This window comes from Lichenostomus cassidix, chromosome 1Aa (assembly GCF_008360975.1).
Source record: "Lichenostomus cassidix isolate B80296 chromosome 1Aa, HeHo_3.0, whole genome shotgun sequence".
NCBI lineage: Eukaryota > Metazoa > Chordata > Aves > Passeriformes > Meliphagidae > Lichenostomus > Lichenostomus cassidix.
Window position 1 is genome coordinate 38,294,617 of NC_139480.1, and position 24,067 is coordinate 38,318,683.

The 24,067-nt window shown below is 35.9% G+C and overlaps 1 protein-coding gene across 1 annotated transcript in view; it reads left to right on the forward strand.

Moving 5' to 3' along the window:
• PTPRQ (protein tyrosine phosphatase receptor type Q) overlaps positions 1-18,415 on the forward strand; it is a 121,315-nt gene extending 102,900 nt beyond the window's left edge. Inside the window, exons 53-61 of the mRNA XM_085045732.1 lie at positions 1,242-1,323; positions 5,708-5,798; positions 7,188-7,264; positions 9,684-9,818; positions 9,931-10,056; positions 12,236-12,384; positions 14,219-14,354; positions 17,527-17,650; positions 17,940-18,415. Of these exons, the coding sequence (XP_084901858.1) occupies positions 1,242-1,323; positions 5,708-5,798; positions 7,188-7,264; positions 9,684-9,818; positions 9,931-10,056; positions 12,236-12,384; positions 14,219-14,354; positions 17,527-17,650; positions 17,940-17,977 (958 nt within the window). The 3' untranslated portion in view covers positions 17,978-18,415. The remainder of the gene's footprint in view (positions 1-1,241; positions 1,324-5,707; positions 5,799-7,187; positions 7,265-9,683; positions 9,819-9,930; positions 10,057-12,235; positions 12,385-14,218; positions 14,355-17,526; positions 17,651-17,939) is intronic.
• The last annotated feature ends 5,652 nt before the right edge of the window (positions 18,416-24,067 follow it).

Consider the following 24,067-nt stretch of genomic DNA (forward strand, 5'->3'; position numbering starts at 1 on the left):
GGACACTAATTTTTAAAATCTTTAGAAAAATAACCATAGCTGTGGTTTCTGTAGAGTCATGCCATTAGCATGATTCATATGTGACTTATTTTAGGTATCTGCTTCAGATGAGATTAAATCACAACTATTTCTCTTCATTGATTGTTAAAGAAATCTAGTGACTAAGAAATAGGTGTCTGTGTTCAGTCAGATTAAACCTATTCTTATGCTCTGAGATGGCCCTTAGAAGAATGATATGGGGTAAATAATGCAAAGTGAAGCCTGTCAATGTATATGTAGTGGTGTGCAGCAAGTATGGATTTCCAAGGGCCATATGAGCCCAGAGCACTGTAAAGTGATCTAAAGAGAATGATAGAAACTGTAACTATGTTATTAATATCTGCCAATACCTGAGATAAAAAGTAATCAAGACAATCACTCAAGATATCTGAAGCTGAATCCACAAGGGAAACAAATCTTTAGTTACTTGGTATTTAATCTAGAACCTATTAACATGCACAATATTGGTTAACTCTCAGACTGCTACATTTGACAAAAATCTCTGTTACAGGTTACTTAGTTATAGAAAATCCATCAAGTAAGTTTATTAAAGATTTTTATGTTGTGTTCATCAGTGAGTCTCAATGTGTGGTTCCCTCTTCTATGTTTACTAGAAAAAACCTCCAAGCTGCGTATAAATCATAAAAGCATGACTAATTGCATGGTAACTGGAGAAATGCTTTCTCTCTCTCTGGGGTGAAGACTGCATGTCTGTGTTTTAGCTTGGAAAGTAATACAGGGTTATTTAAACTCCTCAGGATTTAAAAACCATGTCATTATGAGAATGAGGTCACTGCAATATTTTATAAGTCTAAAACCTTGCAATGTATAAAATGTTTTCTGTGGGACAAAGAAGTATTATGTACCTTAGAATGCAATAATAACTTTACAAATTTACTTTTATGTCAAAACCTTGCCTTGAAATGCTGTTACCTACAAAAACAATCATAACCCACAGTACCCTTAACATTAGCAACATTAAAAATTTTGTGAGGGGGAACAACAAGGGGGTAAAGAATTTCTCTTTTAAGTGATCGAAAAGAAATCAAGTAAGTATGCTGTAAGCAATTTATAATTTTCTGCCTATAAGTATCAGTTTCCATTGAACTGGGAAACCTTGTTTATTAATAAACTGCAGATAAATAAGAAGAATGACAAAGACATTCCCGATGGGTTTCTAATTCTTCTGTCCTTACTTTCAGGCCAATAAGCAAGAAATCCTTTCTACAACATGTTGAAGAGCTTTGCACAAACAACAACCTAAAGTTTCAGGAAGAATTTTCGGTATGTCTCTAGCAGTTGTCACAACATCGCAAGACCTTCAGTCGTTTCGTGTGTCACATTTCATGTCCATTTTAAGCAGGCAAGGCCATGAAGGACTCTGGCCTTGATAATCAATACCCAATTACTGGGTTGATTGTTTAGAAAGTAATATTACACTGATTTGGATTCTGCAGTCTATACTGCAGCCTGGTCAGAACTATTCACCTTAGTGTCAGCAAAAGATGATCTTCTTTAGTCTCCAACCTTTCAAGATCACCATATTTATGTTTTTACATATGTAGTTTACCTAAGAACAAGTTATTTAGAGTTTTCTAACATATACACAGATTTATTTAACTGCTATAAATATGTTTGTTTTCCTGAGTAATGATGACTCCAGAAAAACAGTTAATGTACATTCTGTGAAATTTTCAGGCCTTAGTCATATGCTGTGAAACTCAGAAAAGTTTTTCTTTCATAGATTTTGGTGCAGAAAGCAAAAGGTTTATGCATGGTACTACTTTTTTTTTTTGTTCTAAAAGTAATAGTCATATTTGTTATGCTCTTGAGAATAGCTTCCATGTGAATGGCCTCCATCTCCTTACATGAGCAGATGAACACGGCAAGCCTGTCTTTCTTTCTGAAAAGAGCCTAGTTCTCAAAATATACGTTACAGATAATATAATGCATGTATAATTTCAAATTTAAATCTCAAAGTTTTCACTGTTTTAATTAAGTAATATTTTATGGCTATCATATTTTTTTCTCAACAATAACTTCTTGTTATTTTAGAATCTTTATCATCATTATCTTTCTTAACACATACAGTCATTTGCCCAAAAATAATTTGTCAGTGTCCTGGGACTTTATTATTTTGGATTTATAAATTTACCATGAATAACTTACCGGTTGGATTAACAAAAATGAAAATTTAACAATTGGCTTTTCTTCCACTAGATTATAATATTTCAGTTTCCAAGGGAACATTAACAAAAGTGTATAAAGATTAATGGTATTTCCTACAGTTTTTTTGTTATGCTCATTAGGTAAAACTGGTCTGGATTTAATAATAAAAAGCACCATAAAATTCTCAGAGCAATAAAGTAAGAATGTTTTTTCCTAAAACCAGAAGTGTTATTTCACTTGAGCAAGAATGATTGTAGTTACATTATGCATGACTGAACAGATGGGAAGTTTTACTATCAATAACACTTTCACATATTTACATTCATTACCAGGAACTCTCTAGTATTACTTTATTGAAGTGTGACCCACATTGAGTAAGCCTTACAGCATTATAATCCCTTAAATCTTAGACAATAGTGTTTTATCAAATCAAAATCTTTGTAATCCATTTAAAATTTAGAGAAATACAAGAAGCTGAGGCCTCCTTCAAATCATTTATATAGTCAACTATAGTAGACAGTTTTATATGTCATTTAGGTTTTCAGTCTTTTTTCTCTCTGAGCTTCAGCTTCCATGTTTCAGAGTGTAGTGATATCTTCCCAGATGACTTGTCCAGGGGCAGGCAGAATTTCAAGGTAGGTTCAGTGCCTCATTCGGAGTGTATATCTATATCATTTGTAGCACACATCTTAACAGATAAATAAGAGGATTGACAGTGCACTTGAAATTACATTGGTAATGACAATGCTCAGGAACATAAAACGCAATCAGTAAACGAGCAGAACTCATGATCTGCATTGTTTTCATCCACATTCATAATTCTAGTTTTATATAAATGATTTGAGGGTCCTGCAATGTGTGGAGGAAAGACTAGCTCAAGACACAAACCTGTGAACATGATGTAAACCCATATCTGAAACACATGACTAAGTGGTGAAACACCGGAACAGGCTGCCCATAGAAGCTGTGAATGCCCCATTCCTAGAAGTGTCCAAAGCCAGGCTGGATGGGGCTTTGAGCAGCCTGGTCTAGTGGAAGGTGTCCCTGCCCATGGCAGCATGGGGTTGGACTAGATTATGTTAGTGTCCCTTCCAATTCAAGCCATTCTATGGTTCTGTGAAAAGCATAATGCTGAGCTTGCTTGGGCTCTCTGTCTGTCTCTGTACAAGTAAATTCAAGTGTACTGGGAACTGAACATGAGATAATTTACACTCATATGCTTCTAGTATATTCCCTGTGTTGAATTTGGACTGTTTCAGTTAGCAGTCTTCCTGGACAATTACAAGATAGCTTTGGCAAGTAAAGTAGTCTAGGGATCATTTACAATAGGCAGTTTGTGGACAACAAACATGGTTTGGAGTTTTCCAACATAAATGTGACTCTTTCCATTTCACTTAGTCTTGTAATCCAGGGACATTCCTGGTTTCACCTAATTTGCTGGTTTGACCAAGCTGCAGTACCAGGACATCTTCAGGGTTCGGTCTCGGTCCACATGTGAACATGATCTGTGTGTAAACATGATGAGAAGAGAATATGGACCTCAGAATGAACCTGAGGTCCATATGAGAATGGATTTCTGGTCAGAAAAGACAAGTTTGAAGAAACTATAGGGAGCCAAAGTAACTCATGATGGGCACCACCTCACCACTATTCAAACTTCACGCTTTCCAGCAAATTCCTGTGTCTCTCAGTACCTTTGGGAACTTACGCTATTCTAGTAACTGGCAAATTACTGAAACAGCAATACCTGTATAATACTTGTTTTCTGATAAGTTCTGTTCATGAATAAAAAATTGAAATACTTCCAAATGTCACCACAGTGCCATAAAGGTATTACAGTAAACAAAATACAAATTATTTATTTCAAAGTTTTATGAGTTTGCAAAGAAACATGGTTTCTGTGAGAAGTTAATATTGAGTCTGGAAACCCAAGCAGTCCTTCCTCAAATCCGAAAATTGTAATTTAGACTGAAATGCATACTAATTCAGAGAACTGGTATGAAGCCTTTGAGCACTTACTCAGTTATAGATGCATCATTATGAAAATAACATGATCTGCTTCTCTATTTAGTCTCTACTACAAAGTGCTTTATAAGGGTGCTATTTCTACATGAATTAATTGGCAAGCTACAACTCAGACAAGTGAGGCAAATGAGGCAAGTTAAAGTTCACGTGATACAGGATTCCATGGCCCAAAACCCCTGCAAAATGCAAAATAGGCATTTTTTGTATGTCCTTCCTTCATGAAAATGTTCAATGACAGAAACTTTGTGGGAGAGTTTCAGCTTTCTGAATGAGAGGAATTTTAACATCTCCTCCTTTAACTGTGTTTTACACACAAGGCTGACAAAATATTTGAATTAACAATGAAAGAAAAGCACTACAATAAAACAGTCCTGGTTTTCTGTTTTTCATGACCTTTCTCATTTATTAATTTATTTATTCATTTGCTAGTAGGTTCCCATTAAATTTTATTAATAAAAGACAAATTATCTCAAATACCTGGGCAAAAGGGCACTTGAAAATAATTAATATTGAGCCTGATAGTAAGGCTATCTGCCCAACTTTTGGAAGTAGCCCATGCAGACAGTAACCAGAAAAATTAAAAGATCAATTTGAAGGGATTACTCCACACAAGCAGCAAAATTTTGTATTGTGCTCATTCAAGACAGTAGTTAGATCTCTGAATTTATATTTTAGATAAATCTAAAAACAGACTTGCATATAAAATTTGTCAAACAAAGGGAAAATCCATTAAAGTTAACAATATACTTGGAAATATGTCTGTTCTGAGTTTCTCTTCTCTTAAAACCACAATGAGATCATCACTTTAATACATTTTCTCCATTAACAAGTTCTGAAGTTGTCTTCACTCTTTTAATCAACTTTGTAAATTATACCTGTTTATGCCCACAAACATCCCCTTCAAATAAGTTCCTCAATATGAATGATTTATCCATCTCTGTCCTACAGTAACAGAACTAATCACCAGTTATGAAACTGCAGTAAAACCCAAAATAACTCTTCCCACTCCTTTCACAAATAGTCCCATGAACAATAGCTAATTGCCAGTTGTCTCAACTTAATTAAATTCTCATCAGTTCTCATGCTGTACTGCAAACTCTCCCAAGATACAGGAGTCAGGAAAAGGCATTATTCTAGACTAAGGCTGAGTCAGTAGGGCATGGTAACCTAGCATGTAACTTCATGAAAAAAACCAGAAAAAAACTACAAAAGGTGATAGATTGACTTTATCCAGGCTTGTATAGGTGAAAGTTCATGTAAGCTTAATTGTTCAACTTGACAGCATTGTCTGCATCTAACACTGCTGGTGTAACTGGGATTGACAGTGAGGTGGAAAGCTCTGTAATGCTTCCAGCTGTTCTTAGAAATGCACTATTGCAGAACTGTAGAGTTTTTCCTCTTACTGGATGATTGTGTCATATTTTAAACTCACTCAAGTGCAAAAATTTTCCAACAAACACTTATTCCTCTGCAGGAACTTCCCAAGTTGGTTGAAGACCTTGCTTCAACTGATGCTGATCTGCCTTGGAACAGGTCTAAGAATCGTTTCCCAAACATAAAGCCATGTATGTGTGTTTACTGACAATCTCCTCCATTTTGCTCTTTACTTTCAATAGTATAACATATATTTGGAATGCAAGTGTATTTTTGTTTGATCTGTCTTTGAAATAGCAGTACAATCATGTCCACATTATGAAAAAATTTTCTCTCAACTAATCCATCTTTACTTTGTGGGTTTTTTTATAGACAGTTTTATTTGCAAGTAGCTTTCAACTTGCTCTCACAAGCTTTAATATGCAGGTGCAAGAAACTGTACCCTCAATAGTTTCTTGGCTTTGTAATTCAAGCCATGTAGCAAACTCTTTAACATTCTTCCTTGCTGGTTTTTTTTTTCCCCTTCAGTAAGACATAATTTTTTAAACATATAAAATCCACATGTTTGTGCATTCAGCTACCTCAGGAGTCTGGATATGCTTCCTTGTGGATATGTGTACAAGTGCTGCAAATGTTCCATAGAAGATCAGAGTGACTGTATGATAACTTATAAGCCCAAGCTAGATATTATCACAGGAGACAGGAGTCTGTCTCTCTATACTCAACACTGCTTCATTTTTCAGTTAATAAGACAAGAAATGTCATTATTATTTTAGGCATTAGCTGTGATGTGAGATGGAGTGCATGGCATTCCTTGGTTAATAATGCTACATTCTGTGCTATTAACTTTTTAGAGCAGCTGTTCCTGCTATCTACTGCTTTGTTCAAGACATACTCTAAGTTACAGTCCCTAAAATTTTATATTCATGGCACACAATAAAACATGAACAGATATGTTTCATAAATATTTATCTTGGTATTCTAATGTTCTTTACTAAGTTGAGGACCAAACACCAAAATGCTGGTGTTACACATATGACGTTTCTTGGATTTTGTAATTGCTGCATACGTTCTGTGGGACCAAATCAGAAATCCTCACCTTTTTATTTTCTTTTTAATAATGACTTAACCTTATGTAAAAAAAGTAAAATTGTGGGAAAAGTGCCAGAATCTGGCTCAGATCTGTGAGCTGGGCAGCAAGTATATAGAAAAAACTATCAAATCCCTGACCCTGCTCTCTGATTTACACAGAATTTATGTGTGCTAGAACAACATGTCTTTTAAGTACACAGGCTACTTTTAGGCAGAGAATCCTCCCATACATACATCAAATTGGAGGTTTTGGTTCATTCACCATTTAAATTAAAAAGTATTATATACAACATGTCTGGAACATTAAAGAAAGACCTTACAGTAATGGGAAAAGGTAAAATTATTTTTGTAATTAGTGTTCTACTCTGTCAAATATTGTTAGATTAGCAACAGTATTTTTGATTTATTAGCACTCCAGGAACACTTGTTACATGTTTTACAGTTTTTGAACAAATCTTTTAGTTAACTAGACTTTACTTCCATGATAGATAATAACAACAGAGTAAAGCTGATGCCTGATGCTGGTATTCCTGGATCTGACTACATTAATGCCAGCTATGTGTCTGTAAGTAGAAAGTCTCTCACATTTTGACTGTATCTGTTTTCTGGTAGAAGAAAGAGGGAAAAAATAACTTGCCAGAAAAAGAGGGTTCTGATTTTTCTTTCATTCACTACAGCCACTGTTGTCATGGTATTGTTCAAGTGACCCCTGAGGCACTAAACATGACCAGTTAAAAGTACACATATCCTATTTTCATTGCCAAGCAATGATTTCCAGTAATAATCAAAACTGTGTCCAGCAAATTGCTTTTTATAAATTATTCCATACCATTATCATTAAAGACAATAGGGGAACTCCCACTAAGGTCAATTTTTAAACAGGTGTAATTTGTTCTCTTGATTCATGAGTTAAAGTTGTTGTATATGAATAGGGCGATGCAAAGATAACTGAACTGAAAACTTTCATAGAAATGGCTAACAGTTTTGGCATGCTCCTTATTATTTTGTGAAAGTTATGATGGAGGAAAATGAAAATAGGCTTCTTGAAGAGAAAAATAAAACTATATTTTTAATCCTCAGCTTTCTTCCCAGCCTTTCCATTTTCTTATTGTGTGCTCAGTAAATTCCTCATCTATATTTTAGTCCCATTTTGGCCCAGTTGAAACTCAAAGTATGAATTATAGTTACGGATTTAATTTCTGCTAGCAGTGTCTGGTGATCTCATGTGAGGTCAAGACTTGGTTTACACTAAATACTGTTCAAACACATAGCAAGACATGCAGAGTGTTGTCTAAATAGACAACTCAAAGGAAAGTAGAAACAGTTATTTCCAGGTAACTGAGAGACATTACAGAGAATAAGCAACAGAGCTGAGACAATCTTCCTTTTTCGTTAGCAAATGCTATTTATTCCCTTTATATAGAATGTCTTTGTTCTGAGAGTGGCAGATAGGAAGAACAATGCCACTTAATCCTGGGATATACAAGGAATGACTCAGAAGGAAAGCGGGCAGCTAGGAGCATGGCCTAGCCTTTTCACTTCCTGTCACTGACAGGCCAACTCTTAGGCAGGGAACACTAACAGCAACTTCCAAAAAGCTGCAGCAAAAGCCAGCTACAGAGCATTCCCTGCTGGGATTTTGCTTGTCTGCATATATTTTGGGTGACAGTTGATCAGTGAACAGACAATTCCAATGTTACAATTTCTCAAGGCTAAAGTTCGGCCCTTTATATGCTCTCACGTTCCTTATTTGAAGATGTATAAACATATAAATGCATATAGCTGTAAACATGAAATATGTATGTGTATTTACATATTTAATTAGCTAGGTCTATTTATAGGCACACATGTAGAGAGAGGAAAAGAGAAGTCTTGTATGGAGTTCTAACAAATGGGAACACTGCTACTACTTTTACTTTCTTTGATTAAACAAAGTAAGTAACTGAACTGTGAACTTTGCATCCCTGAATTATAGTTTCTCACCTCACTCTTAAACTAGGGAGGATTAACATAGTTTCCCACTGCCACCTGTTCTTTATATTATGGATGGAGTAAGAAACAGGCAGCTGTGAATTATAACACTATAATTCCAACAAGAAGGTTTGGTGGTGCTATAAACCACTGTGTCAGTTGTTTTGAGTGATAAGCAGAACTCTGTGACATTATGAACTGCTGATTCTAAAGCATAAATTTATTGCTAAAATTGCTATTGTTGTTATTTTAGACTTTCTGTAGTGCATAATAGTTCACGTTGGTACACTTTTGTTCTGTGAAGAACCAGATTCATGTGAACTCATGCATTCACAGCACTTACACAGATTTCTTCAACAAACTTCCTTCTTCCCAAGTTTTACACCAATGTGTAATTAACTGAAGAGCAGAAGCCAACACTAAAATAAAAATCAACACCTACATTAGGTTTCTTGAAGACCTTTCATCGGAGATCATTTATTTCAGTAAACTCCAACTGTAAGTTATAGCAGATCCTGACAATCACTAAAGAACAAGGTCAGTAGTGGGTGTATTACTTGCACTAGCTCTCAGACTGCTCCTTAGTTGTTTCCCTAGCTCCACTGCTCCTTAGCAATATTTAATTCCACTTTGTTGGCCACCACTTGACATAATTCTTGGTGGCCTCTGGCTGGATCTGCAGTAAGGCCACTATGAAGGCTTAGATACTTTTAAATAGGAATTGATGAGCAGATGTCCCTGTAATTTCTGTGCTAAATGCATTTCTATTACAATGGCACATCCCATATTTGGAGTATTGGTTCATAACTGGACTACAAAAACATACCATTACTTCCTTAGTTTTCCAAGACAGCCTCCCATGCAGTGATTAGCCAGGCATATGACAATTCACTTAGTACGTCTGACAAGGTTTTAGCCGTAGGCATGGCAGATACAGGCACAACTACGAGTCACATTCAAACCCTTTTGTTTCCTTGCCAACCATTATGTATTAAATATTTTCTCTTTCTTAGGGCTATTTATGTCCAAATGAGTTTATTGCAACTCAGGGACCATTACCAGGAACAGTGGGTGATTTCTGGAGAATGGTGTGGGAGACAAGAGCTAAAACACTTGTGATGCTCACACAATGTTTTGAAAAAGGACGTGTAAGTTACCAGTGAACCAATTAAAAGCATTTGCTATAAATGGAAATTCTGTATGTAGTTTCTGTCAAGATTAAAATATGATAATTGTTAATTAGTAATCATCTCCCTGCAGATAAGATGCCATCAGTACTGGCCAGAAGATAATAAACCAGTAACTGTGTTTGGGGATATAGTGATCACTAAACTGATGGAAGATATTCAAATAGACTGGACCATCAGAGATTTAAAAATTGAAAGGGTAAGCCAGAACTGGAAGTTGATTGAAAAAAATTCATCGAACATCCGATATGCTGTATCCCACCCAACTACTCCCTCAATATTCTTTTAATCTTCTAGTGCATATACATTGTACTGCCTGGTTGTCCTGCATTTTGTTTTCATTCATGTTGTATTTCCTGAGAATTTCTGTCACAAAGAGTTCAAATATTTGTCCAACCTGCTACAAAGGGCCTATTAAGGTTACTGAAGATCTGGTCTGATGGGAGGTGAAATTTCTATCTGGACACCTCAGTGCCTGTTCTAGAAAGGAATAATTATAACCATTCTGGGATCAGACAAATCCCTTTGAATGTATCCCTCTCAGATTAAAGGGCAAGATTCTCTGGTGCAGCTGTTTTGCATTGTACCACCAGCCATTAGCCTCCACCCCCAGGAGATTCACCCAATATAAATGAGAATCATCAGTATTACTCCCACTCTTTGTGCTGGGAAACAGGAGTAAGGGTATAGCAGAGATCTTCACCTTTGTTATGATCCACAACTGTAGTTTCCATGCTTTGGAAAAGTTAAAACCCAGCATTAAGACAGAACAGCAGATAGGCTCAGAAATCAATCAGGGAATAATGACCCAAAATTAAGTCAATCTTCTTTTGCACTCCCAGCATTGATCTGTGTTTTATGTAGTGCAGCCTGATCCTAGGACCTGAACTTGGCTGTCCAAATGCTGGCATCACCATCCTGTGGCATGTGCATGTGATGAAAGGAACACAGCAGTTAGGGGCTTGTCTCAGCAGCCACCTCACGAGGATATGCTGTGCACACAGTACAGTGAAATTGAACATTTTAAAATGATTTAGAGAAGATACACCTTTTTTCAGCTAAAAATAGAACATAGAGAAACAAGACTGGAAAAAGGACTATTTAGAATAAGAACTAATGCCAGCAAAATGCTAAGTCACTTGTGTTAACAAGGGTGAGACTGAAAAGAAGATAATCTGGATTGACTGGATGATCTATATACTATAGCTGAACTACCCTGCACAAGAAGCTGTGCCCTTCATAACCATGTCATTAAGTGTACTGTACTGCTGTTTTTAACATTGTACTTCCATTCACAAATGAGTGGATGCTAGATGATCTTCCAGTGAAGGTAAAAAGCATATGTGAGGCAAATAACTTAAAATCATTGCCATTGTGCATCCAAAGTAATTTCTCATTCATTTTTATGTTGATCAGTTTTTTTAAAATAGTACAACTACAAAGTAGTTGCTACACATAATTTTTCACAGTTGTTCAATGTTTCTTGCAATATGAAAGAAGCACGTGATTGGTTCAAAAGAAATTTAAAAAGAAATAGTAACTGGTTCATTACATGACAGTTGATTAAACGGTGGTACTCCTTGCTCCAGGATATTGTGAATGCTAGAAACTTACAGGGATTCAAAAAATCTGCATAAATCAGTAGTAGAAAATACTGATGTGAACTATTAAATTTCAATTTACTGTCCCTGACTGAAGCAGTTCACAAGTCACAAACTATTAAGAATGGAAAGCATATTCTGGGGAACTGCACATACAACATGACATTCTTGTCATGTTTTGTAATATTCCCTAACATTTTTCTTGGCCACTGTTGGAAACAGCATATCAATCTAGACAGGCCTTTGGCACAAGCCTGTTCTTTCATTTTTACATCCTTCTAAAGTAATCTAAGTATCAGATCATAACCTCTTTTTTGGAGGCTATTGTTGCCGCTGCTCTGATAGAGAGAGCATGAAAGACTTAGAAAATGTATCTGCGTTTACCACTGCATGAGTGTTTGCCTTCACTGCATTGGATCAGTCTCAGAGTGGTTGCTTTTTCCTGAAAAAGATTGTCATCCCAGCTCACTAAACTTCTAAATGAGCCATAGAAACTTGAACCTGCAATCTACAAATTACAGTGATATATAATGACTAAAATCAAATGAAGAGTGACTGCTGAAGTCACTTATACTTCCTGAAAGATGCACTTGATGCCATCCCTCAAAAAGACCTGCCAGAAGATCTGTGCACAAGTTATCCCTTCATTAAAGCTTATACTTATTATGCCATTCTAACTTTATTTTTTACACAAAATTGCTGAGAAGGTTACATGTTGCTTACTTAACTTTCTGTAGGATTTCGTCTGTAAAAGCTGCATTATTTTGTATTTTTCAGCACGGAGACTGCATGATGGTGAGGCAGTGTAACTTTACTTCTTGGCCAGAACATGGAGTACCTGAAACTACTGCACCAATTATCCATTTTGTAAAACTTATCCGTGCAAGTCGAGCACGTGATAACACACCAATGGTGGTACACTGCAGGTAAGCATATTTACCAAATCATTGTTTAGTATCTTAGAATTTCAAGTATATATTAATGCACAGGGAAGTTGCCAGAAGAACAACCATGAAGACTGAGTGCATAGATATGATTCTAGAATGGGCAGCAGTGAAGGTTTTTCTAGCAGTCCTTCTTACTCCTTTCTAGAGGGTAAAAAGCCAAAGTATGTCTGTTCTTCCATTTATGGAAATCCATTGAGGCAATGTCAGGGAAATAATTGCTCTAACAATTACCATAAAGTACTGCTGGATTTATCTCCATTTTCCTCTTTAATCATGAAAAGAGGAATAGCAAATGACATGTGTTGGTTTAAATTACTTCTATTATAATTAGAGCTCTTAAGAAGAAAGTATTAAAAATATATTTAAAATGTACATGTTGCATACAATAAGAAAGAAACTATTTGGAAGCCACAGAAAATGACAAATAGAAATAAGGGTTTGCATAGGCCAGATTTCAAACTTGGCTGCCTGTGAACAGCTAAAACCTATATTTGGGTTCCCAAATAAATGGTCTGGTGGTTAGAAGTGTTCAGCAGTCATAGTTCCCACTGATTTCATTAATACCCTTAAACTGCTGTTTCAAAGAGTAAGTGTGTGGGGAGGGCTAAGTCTTAAGGAAACCAATGAGTGCGTTTGCATTTTTTGTGCAGGTCAGTGTTCCCACTGAATGAGTGGGCACGCTCCAAAACAGGGATCTGAACTCATAGGTCTGCTACTGAGCCTTTGCCCCATTCTCACTTGGAGAGAGTCTGAAAACCAGTGGAAGGAAAAGCTGGCTTTGATGCTACAAATCTTTTCCCAAACCACTTTATCATGCATGGGAGTTCTTATTTGTCCTCAGCATCCTGTGGGTGCCACCACATATTACAATGTGTGATAATGCCTCATTTACTTGGTACTGTTGCCCTTGACAAGCATTTCCCTCTACTGCAAGGGCCAGCGAGACTGTTACAGCAGAGAACAACACGGTCTTTACATTTTCAGGGCACTCATATTCTGTGGGGACTCTCTGCAATGAATCCTATCCTCTTTTCAGAACAGAGATGTGCAAAGAGGCCAGCATGGGCCTGATACTCCACATGTGCTCAAATTTCTGATGGTTATAAAGCATCACTATGTATTCTCATATCTAAAAAACCAATTAATTACTTTCTCATTAGATCTTGCAGTTTCAAGAGATTTGCCATATACCTCTTGATTATCTGTGGTGATACACTGTGCATTTAAAACACCAGTTGCTGAGAAGTCTGATAGTAATTTTGAAACAATCCTGTTCATTATCAGACCTTGAAACAAACCACTACATACCAGCATGTCTTGCACACTCATCCTCCTTCTAAAAGTATTTTCTTTTAAGTGTTGTGCTGGATCCCATGTTGTTTTTTCTCAAATGCTAGGAGTATCACAGAATCCCAGTGTGATTTCACAACATCTTGCAATTATTTTTCCTCTCAATTAGTGACCTCTAGAAAACTCACAGAAAAGCTATAGTATCTTTTTTCCACACTCAAACAGGTTTGGGTTATATGAATATATAAATGAATAACATATCATTTGTCTGATGAAAATGAGAAATCAAAAATTATGAAAATGTGAAATCAAAGTTAGAAAATTGCTCAAATCCAGATTTCACTTGATCCAATTCAGCAAGGAGATGCACACATCACACAATGTAAATACTGAAAAACAGATTTAAGTTTTTTTCCAAAAGTTTTTCTTTTCACAATAAACTTAATTTATCCAGAATACTCTTGGAAAAAGCTGAGAGCATTAACATGAAAGCTTTATTTCATCTTGTTTATCATGTTTGCAGTGCTGGTGTTGGAAGAACTGGTGTTTATATTGCACTTGACCATTTAACCCAACATGTAAATGACCATGATTTTGTGGATATCTATGGACTTGTGGCTGAGCTAAGAAGTGAAAGAATGTGTATGGTACAGAATCTGGTAAGATTTATCTGTTCTGTTTTCCTTTTGTTGAACAATTGGTCATCTCTTCATCTGGTCTACAAAACACCACTAGAAAGCTCATAACAATCACCTATATAATACATTTTATTTCAAATCCTGCTTTTATTTCATTTAAGCATTGCGGAAATATATGGTGTGTATCTACTCAAGTGTAATTAGTCAGCAAAGTCCTGACAAGTGCTGAAAAGTTTGCTATTTATTTTTAGAACCTAAATAGTAATTTCTCAGTCTCTAAGAAAGTTTATTTCAAGTTTTGGGTGTAGAACAATTGTTAAATTAAAAATGGATTTGCTCATTCACTTCTTAGTAAGTCTTAATTTGACTTTATTTACTATTTAAGTGTATTTTTTGGTATGTGTATGTGGCATAGTCAACCAAGCTTAAAAATATTCATTTACCTTTGAACTCATTATTGATTCCTTAATGCTTTTTCAATTGCTTCAAATAAAATAGCATATATGGATAGACTAAAGTGAAGATTTCAAACTGTTCAAAATCAATGGTGGGTTTTGGGTCTAAAAAAGTACATTTCTAGCAGACTTATTTTGTATGAATATAAGTTCAGTGATGAACTGCTGGGGAGGAAGACCTCTGCTGTATCTGGAATTCTGAGTATATATAAAGGAGTAATAGAAGAATATAAGGCTGCTTCTAAATGCCCAGTGGAACAGAAATCACCTTTATTTGGATAAGGCTTCTGGCATAAGTCTCCTGCAAGCCAGATCTAACCCAGGGGAGCCTGAAGCCTTTGAGTTTACAACATAATTTCCAAACTTCTCTGTATGGATGAGTAGTTTCAGGTTGAACTAACACATGACTGATGGATTTTAATTGATTTTAATGTAAGGACACCTCCTCCAATGGGAATGCAATTCTGCTATTCTATATCACATCAGAATATGTAAAAAGTGTGCCAGAATATACAAAGCAGTTAACCCTTCTTCAGAAGATTTTATGAGACCTTTTGGTGATACTCTTACATGATGTATCTTGTAAGGTGCAGTCTGATTACTTTGCTCTAAATTTTTCCTTCTGAGGTCTAGATGCAGCTAAAAAACTGCCAGCACTTTCTTGTGATGATGAATTCTAAGAATGCCTTTTGGTTCTTGTTTTACACTTTTGACTTGAAGTAGAATCATCAAAAAATAAATCAAAGGCTGGAAGACAATTTAATAGGAGCACTCCCAAAATAAAATCTTAAAGCAGTGAGACATTCAATAAGATCAATGTACGTATCTAAAATATGCATCATTTTTGTGTACCTCTTCATTTGAATATTTTGGCAGCAGCTAGGAAAGGGTGTGCCAAAATGCAGTACAATATGACAGTGTCAGAGTTCAGATTTCACACCAAATCAAGTATCCATCTATATGCAAAATTCTGAGATGGGCTGTTATCTAGTATTAATTAGTACAGGTAGTTTCTGGTTCATGTTTGCAAGACTACAAAAGTTGGATCAGCAGCAAAACTTGCCCAAAGGGAATCAATCTTGTAAAATTTTATGGTGGATTCAAAAGTCAAGCTATTCTGAGAGTTCTGTTATAAAACACTGTTGAGTTGCCTATTAATCAGATTTTACGTGATCAGTACAGAAGATACAAAAGAGAGGAGCAATTCTTTCCCAGAACTCAGTATAGAAATCCCTCAGTCCAACAGTCTGTAAGATCTATGAGTAAAATAAATAAGAGCTGATTGTTCTCAGACATTTATTTTGCATGTTTATAGCTTCAAAATAATATTCCTTTTTCAAACAGAGTCAGGATCAGTTACTCTAGCCAATGGATGAGAATAGTCGACTCTAACTGGGGAAAGAACTAGTTACACATACATTGCCCAGGTAGCCTGCTTCACTCTCCCCTGGCAAACCCAAGAAGGTTTTCATTACTACATCATCAGATGTAGATGTATGAGTACAAGAGATTATAGAGCTTTCAGAGTGTGCATTCTGGACTGGGATAACCAATCTAAACTCCATTGAAACATAAGACATTCATTCTAAAAATCCATGTTTGTCCAGTGTACATGTTAAAGTTTATCTTCTTGCAAAGTACAAGGGCTAATTTGAAGTAATGCTATGCTATTATTTCAGTAAGGAAGTTACTGAAAACTGTAGTGGTACTGTGTGCTTCAGGGGGCCTGTGAAAAGCTGGTTTTATTACCCACAGTTTTGTAGTTGTGACCATAAAACTTATCTCTGTAAGCAAATTTCTCTCATACATCTGAAACCCTTGAATTGCAACCTGATGGCAGTTCTGAAACAAAATAGCCATTACTGAGCAGAAAAATTACATTAATATTTTAACCTGTGCAAAAGTCAAGGGTGATGTGATTTTGGTGGAGATATTCCAAATCCATCTCAACAAGGTCCTGGGCAACATGTTTTAGCTGACCCAGCTTGAGCAGTGGGTACTTGCAAGTCTCCTCCAATCAGAATGCATCTGGCTTATTTTCTGCATCTACATAGTCAGTACTTCTCTGATGTAAATATATGCTTAATCCATTTATTAAATTTCTAACATTCCTTTGTTTCATGCTTACATTGCCTTATTTTGTTCTCCTCTTTTCAGACTTTATGTCCTTTAAAGTGTCAGATTACCTTTACTTGTCCACTCTTTATGCTGTCATCTGTTAAAAATGAGGTTACAGTTTGAGGATTCTCATTCAAAATACTGTGTTTATTTGCTCCTAGCAGTGGTGCATGCTTCTAGAAGATATAGGTTTAGATTTACTTGAACTTCTGCATTTGAGTGCACCCTGCTGGTTTTCTCTATGGTAGAAAGAGGAGAATTTTCTTATCTAAGCATTACATTCATGTGGTTCAGTTTCTTCAGTCTGGATCTAGTGGCAAAATGTCTTTTCACAGAACAAACATTCACAGAAAACTGTGGATTATTAGTCTGTTATGATTAGTCTAATTTCATGTCTCTTACTGGGCATAAGGATTAACATGTTTTGACAAATTTAAAGCATTGTGCTTTGTAATAATTGAAATCCGATCAGGCATATATTATATGGTCACCAAAGTACTGAGATTGCTGAGTTAAACTGCAGTTACGTTGACATTTTCTAGGTGTTATAAAAAATGTTTTTTTGGTATTACAAGTACATTTTTCTTCTAATCAAGTATCTTTAAATTCACATTTTACAGGCACAATATATATTTTTGCATCAATGTGTACTGGACCTGTTGACAAGCAAGGGAAGTAGTCAGCCCCTATGTTTTGTAAATTATTCAGCCCTGCAAAAGATGGACTCTCTGGATGCCATGGAAGGTAAGGAGATACAGACTGTGTCAAAATTATTTTTTCCTAGCAGCTGCAATGATTTGTCCAGACTAAGCAGCTGAAAAAAAGCCCTTTGACACGCTTTTTTTTGCTTCCAAAGTATAAATATCTAGCCTTTTGCTGCTTTTTATTCCCCCTCATAGTAACAGTCATTGCTCAAGCTTTTACCACTCTTTTCCATGCAAGATCTTTTAAATTCAGTGAAAAACAGTTATCTGCCATTAGTTACTATTTGTTTACAAGGTTGGTTCATGTAATGTATCTGTTTCTTCTGCAGGTGATGTGGAGCTTGAATGGGAAGAAACTACCATGTAAATACTAGGAGCAAATATTAAAGAAAATGAGATTTTGAAAATCAAAGTAATATTTTTCTAAGTACAGGGGCCAAAGAAAATTCCCCTATTTTGTTGATTAAAGGAAACAGAAATGATTGAAACATCTTTTATTCTATCAATGTGCCTTCATAAATAAGTTAAAGTATTTTATTCAGAACACCAAACAATAATGGTTTGGAGTACTTATGCAGAGACTGAATTTCTGGTGTTATATAAATAGTGCATTCAGTATGTATTTGAATATAAAGTGTATTTGAACACATTCCTTTTTTTCTAGTTATCTTTGTAACAGAAAAATGAGCCAAATAGGATGTAAAAAAATTCATATTTCCATTGGACCTGTTCTGGTGTGAATTTGCTGTGTTCTCCGTGTTTTGGTTTTAAGTAAAAGCTACAGTTTCTTTACTCATTCTTGCTAGATTGGCTTCAGTGTTGTCAGTTCTTGCAGATTAATTCCAATACCATCATAATGATCTTTACCTAACTGTATGTTCTTATGTTTTGAATATTTTTTTACAAGTGGTAGCATATCAGCTCATGATCCTGAACAGCTGAAGAGTCACCTTCTGACATGGGGAGGATTATTCAGCTTTTACACAGCACACAGTAGCTCTTCAGGGACACTTGGGGCTATTTAAGCTATTTTATAATCAGCAGGTTGGGGATTTTTAAATATATAATGATGATTGCACATGTTCAGTGCAGAAAAAAGTATTTTACATTCCTGCTACTTTTTCAAGCAGATAAAACAAAGTAAAACTACAAATCTTTTCTCTATTATAATGAAGACTAGAATGAATTACTTAATAGAATGTTTAGAATCCATTCACATTTCTTGAATATAACACTACTCAGCATTTTGAAAGGTTGCTCAAAACTTAGAATCAATATATTTTATAACAAAGCTGACAGCTAAAAAGTTTTTCCACCTTCTTCAGGTTTGGCAAATCACTGCAGACACTGAAAATTGTGGCAGTCAATATCTGGAGATTTAATAAAAGAAAACATCTTCCACTCCTGATGATGATGATGATTATTATTATTGTTGGAAATAGATCTGAAACAGGAATGAGAGAAGCAGGAAGCTTTTATCTGAGAAGAAAAGCAAAAACTGGTAGACTAGGAAGGCTAGAGAGATAATGAAACTGTGTGCCCTGGTTTTACATGGAAGGGACAGTATTCAATTGATATTGTTGGGTTGAAGGGTTGATTGCTAAGTTTTTGTCAGTGTAAAGAAATGTATCATCACTCTGAATAACAATGAAGCTGGGACCTTAATCTGAGATGCAAAACATAATAGCGAAGAGCCTTTGAAGCTGCTATCTTATCTTATATATAGACAGAAGAAATCAAAGCTGCTTTGTTGAGGCATCAAGGTCAGGGAAATCAGACAAATCTTTTTAGAACCTTGAAATATGTATATGAGGGGCTGTTCTAGTGTGGGCACACTCTGAATAGAATAGTCAATAAACAAAACTTTCAATTTCTTCACTGTAGCTGCCAGACAGAAAATACTATGTAGAAGGTAATGTGGTACTTTTTCAGAAGTAAATGACGGTAAGTGTTTTTAGAGGCTGGCAAGGATGGTACAGTGAGGACCCTTTGTAATTTGGCAGAAAGTGCCAAATATCTAAAATGAAAATCGAAAGGCAGCATTTAAGGAGGTAGAAGTGGTCTACAGTGGTATTTGGGCAGTCTGTCTTTTAGGAAGATCAACGGTATTGTAAACATCACCTGTCAGGCTAAAAAGAAAACAATGCCTTTTAAAGCTGGATAGGGGGAGAGAGAGGTGATGTCCACAGCTGTTCAAGTCTCTGGCAAAGCATTCGGTACAGCTCTAGTTTCATTTGGTTCCTATGAAACATATGTTCTTCATTTATTATACATGTACTTTAAAGTATTCTGACAAATTGCTTATAGGGACTTACAGATGTTTTTCATGATTTGTGGTTGTACTTGGTAGCAGTAAAGGGAGCACTGTGATAAATTGACATTATAGAGTCATAATATTGTATAATCTTATATCCACAATGGCAGAATATCTGGAGGAAAAAGCTAAGCTTTATACGACTTCAAGATGAACTCCCGAAGTTCTAAATGTGCTTAAGTGTTTTCTGTTTTTAGAAAATACTTAACAGTGAAGATTCCTATTTACTCCTTTAGGGGGCCTGCCTATGATAGTACACTGCATTCAGCAACCTGCTTGTCTGACAACTTAGTAAGAAACTAGAAAATGTATGTACTTTTCTGTGTGAAAAGGAATTTGAGTACTTTGCTGCACAATTTGACATAAGCAATCTGATCCATGCTACCTTGACACATTCTGTATTGTCTCCAGGGTAAAAGACAACATTCAGAATAAACTGGCCACAACTCATAAGGTACATGGTCAGGGAAAAAGTGTCTCCAAGCAATTATCTCCAAGTACTGGCTTTCAGTATAAACACAGCAGTAGTTTGAACCTTTCTGTGTGTCTGCCAATGCTTTACAGGGATCGGGGAGTATGTCTGTATCAGGAAATTCCTCCAGATTTCAGTTTAGTCATTAAGGAGGAATTTCCACATAGTCTCTTGTCTTCCATCCCTTCTTTCTTATGAAATGACACCTATGGTCGTGGTACTGACAGCACTGCAGAGCTGGAGGCAAGCAGATTTTGTCCAATTGCTATTTTGAGGATATGTTTATGTATATAAAGCAGCACATAAATTCATTTTTAATGTCACCACTCAATTTTGTACAAATTCTTGGCACTACTAACAGAGCGAGAGTGTACTCTGCCAAATTTTAAAATGGAATGAATAAAAATTGGAGAAAAATTCAGAAATTCTGTAGGATTATTAAAATTAAATGGAAATTGGGTCATACAGTATTAAATTATCTGGGAAATTTCTAGAGATGGATAGATATCTCCATACAGAGAAGAAGCACTATATATATATATATTTTTTTTTTTTTTTTTTTAATTTATAGCCGGTTCTGCTGGACATCATAACAAGAGGCTACTGTCAGTGCCCTTAAAAAGCTGACTTGTTCTGTTCACAAAGATAACAGAAAGACAGCAGAACGTTAAGTTCATGTTGAATTACAAGCACTTCTTATATTGTAAAAAGAGTTGATAAAACTATTTGTGATCTCAAAGTGGTGCTTTTACTGCATATATAGAGCTGCTCAGTAACTTACTTTCATAAAACTATGTGAAAGATTAATAAATTGAATTAATCTATGCAATACCTTCTACATACTGCTGCAATACAGAGTATGCTCATAAGCAGCTACTAAGACAAAGCAGCAAAGAGCAATGAATCAATCATACTTCATATTAAGATAGCATGACAGGGAGCTTTCTTGGTTGAAAACAGAAATTAAAAAGCATCCTAGATATGGATATGAATTTGCAGGGATTCAGGATACAAAGCCCTGTGAAGTCTGTGAACAGAGGAGAGTTTTTTCAAAAATATTTTGACAGCAGGTTAAAATAAAATTTGAGAAGTACCTGTTTCTGAGGGTGTTATATATATGTAAAGCATAACACAAGATCATTGTCTATCCATGGAAATATACAGTAAAAATAGATCCAAATTAATTTTTCTTTTAAGACCTATGAAAAGTATTGGATTAGCTCCTGGTTTAGGGGATAAATGTACGGTAATAATAAATTCAGGGTTGTTATATAATTATGTGCCCATTCAGTGCTGCAAAATTTGCAGTGCTTTGAATACAGTAGTCTGTAGCTGGAAACCATTGACACATAACACTGGACAAGTTATTTCTGGTTTTAATTTTAAGGAAATGAGTCAGACAAAATGTGCTGAAAGGTGATGATGCTCTGTTTCAACAATTTCTCTGTGACTGTTGTGTCACCATTTTATGTGTGGTGTTAAAAAATAGTCCTCCCAACATTGTTCTCCATGTTTTATTCTCTTTTCTAATGCTGTGTTGCTTGTCTGCATGTGTCTATATTAGAAGGAATTGTAAACAGTAATACAGGTCATCTGAATTCAAATACTGTAGGCATGGTCTGCAGGTAGTGGTCTTACAGATGTGTAGTGGTCTTACTGCAAACATTCTCTCCATCTCTTTCCTATGTGCTGATTTCCAGATGACATCACAGAATATAAGCTGAATTTTTGCTCTGATTCCTCTTCAATACATTTTCTTTCCTGTCCTCTCTGTGGCTATGATTACGAGGCAAGTGCAAATTGACTTCTGTGGGCTGTGGTTCCAGAGCTGAGCTGTTACCAGTGGCACCTCCTTGCAGCATCAGCTCTGTATAAAATTGTAAGGGTACACTGGCTTCCTACCCATAAGTTCCCCTTACTACTACACTAAACTCTGGTATAAATTTTAGCGTTGGTCATTGTTCAGTGTGAGCTGAGGAAAGAAGGATGGACTCAATGTTTGATATTTTGCATGGTGATTCCCTTCTCCCAGTAACTTTTTCTAAACAATGCTGAACCAATTACTTATTTTAATTGTTTCTTCTCACACCTCCCTTATCATGTAGACCCTTTCTCAGGTTCTACTATGGAAATAAAACTGAAAATCAAAGATTTTTCTGCACTGGGTAGCAGCGTATGACACATTTAATAGATCTCACATCATCAGGCAGCTTGCAATTAAGTTGTGAGTCTGCATTTCAGTTGAAAGACAGCATTTAGAAGGTTTCAGATGTATTTGGATCATCTTACTCTGCTTGTTGATTGGTGTTACTAGGGTGATCTTTTTGTAGGATGACAGCTGCACCCAGCTATCCACTGTAATCATGAATAAACTGTTCCAGTACTCTTTACAGTCAATACTGTGAGAGCTGGGGGAAGTTTTACAAGGATGTTCCCAAAATATTTTGGAGGGGATGAAGTTCTGAATGATATAAAAAGAATACTTGGACACTGGAAACTTAATATGCAGCTAAAGCTGTACCATTCACAGTTGCATTCCATGAAGCCCACTGAGCAGGGGGCATGTCCTAGAACACACAGAGCATATTTGGGACAACATAACACAACCTTTGAGCTGAGTACTGCACGGTGCAGAGAACTTTTGCCATCCATGCAGAAATGCACTTTAATAAACTTTACCATAAAATGTCCGTAGCTTACTTGAAAAACACAAATGCAGGTACCACCTATTATGACAGCTGGTAACCTCGTTTGTGATTCAGCTTAGTACTAGGAACCAAAGGACTCTATTTAGTCAATTCATTCACTAATCTTAAATATAGAAATGAATACTTTGACACCACAAGTGTAGAACATGGACAGTATATAGTAGTGTGAATCTGGGCTTGCATATTGAGCACAGAATTCTTCCCCGAGCTGCACTAACACAATAATGCACTCCAGACCTGGGCAAGGAATTGACCTGAGGAGAGTGGCTGCCCAGCATGTAATCCTACTCCCTCTGAGAACTGGATAGTTATCTGACAATGCACTGTCCCAGTCAGGGAGTCCAGAAAATATTCCCAAAGCTGCCTGACATTTATATGTAAGAGTTTAATCTGGACCTTTATCTGCTAAGGATAAACAAGAAAATTCAGAACCATCATTGTCGCTATGGTCAGTAAATCACCTTTTCTGCTCAGGACACCAAGAAGCAAACCTCTTGTTTAACTGGCATTAATAGTGCTTTTAACATACAAAGACTTAGTGTCTTCTACATGATTTGCACTTAAAGTACACTTACATTCTGACACATTTCTTCCTTTACATCTTTTTTTTTCTCTTTTAAAGTGGGGATTTGGACATACAACTTTTAAATAGTTACAGGCTGTCTTAGGAAAATACTGAGCTGTCCTGATAAAACAGCCATTAGGAGGATTCTTTGATAAAAATGTTCTATAATAATGGTCAGATTATTATAATTCCTAAAAAAATACTCTTACACCCTGTGGAGTGGCCATTATTGTAAAAACATATCTACTAAATATACTGTACACCAAGAGTGTGACTGAAATCTTATGAAGGCAGATACATTAATTACTTATTGATTTTTCCATTCTTTTTGCCCTTCAAATTCCTCTTATCCTCTCCTGGCACTCCTAAGCAGGTTTTGGGGACATATCAGGTTGCTG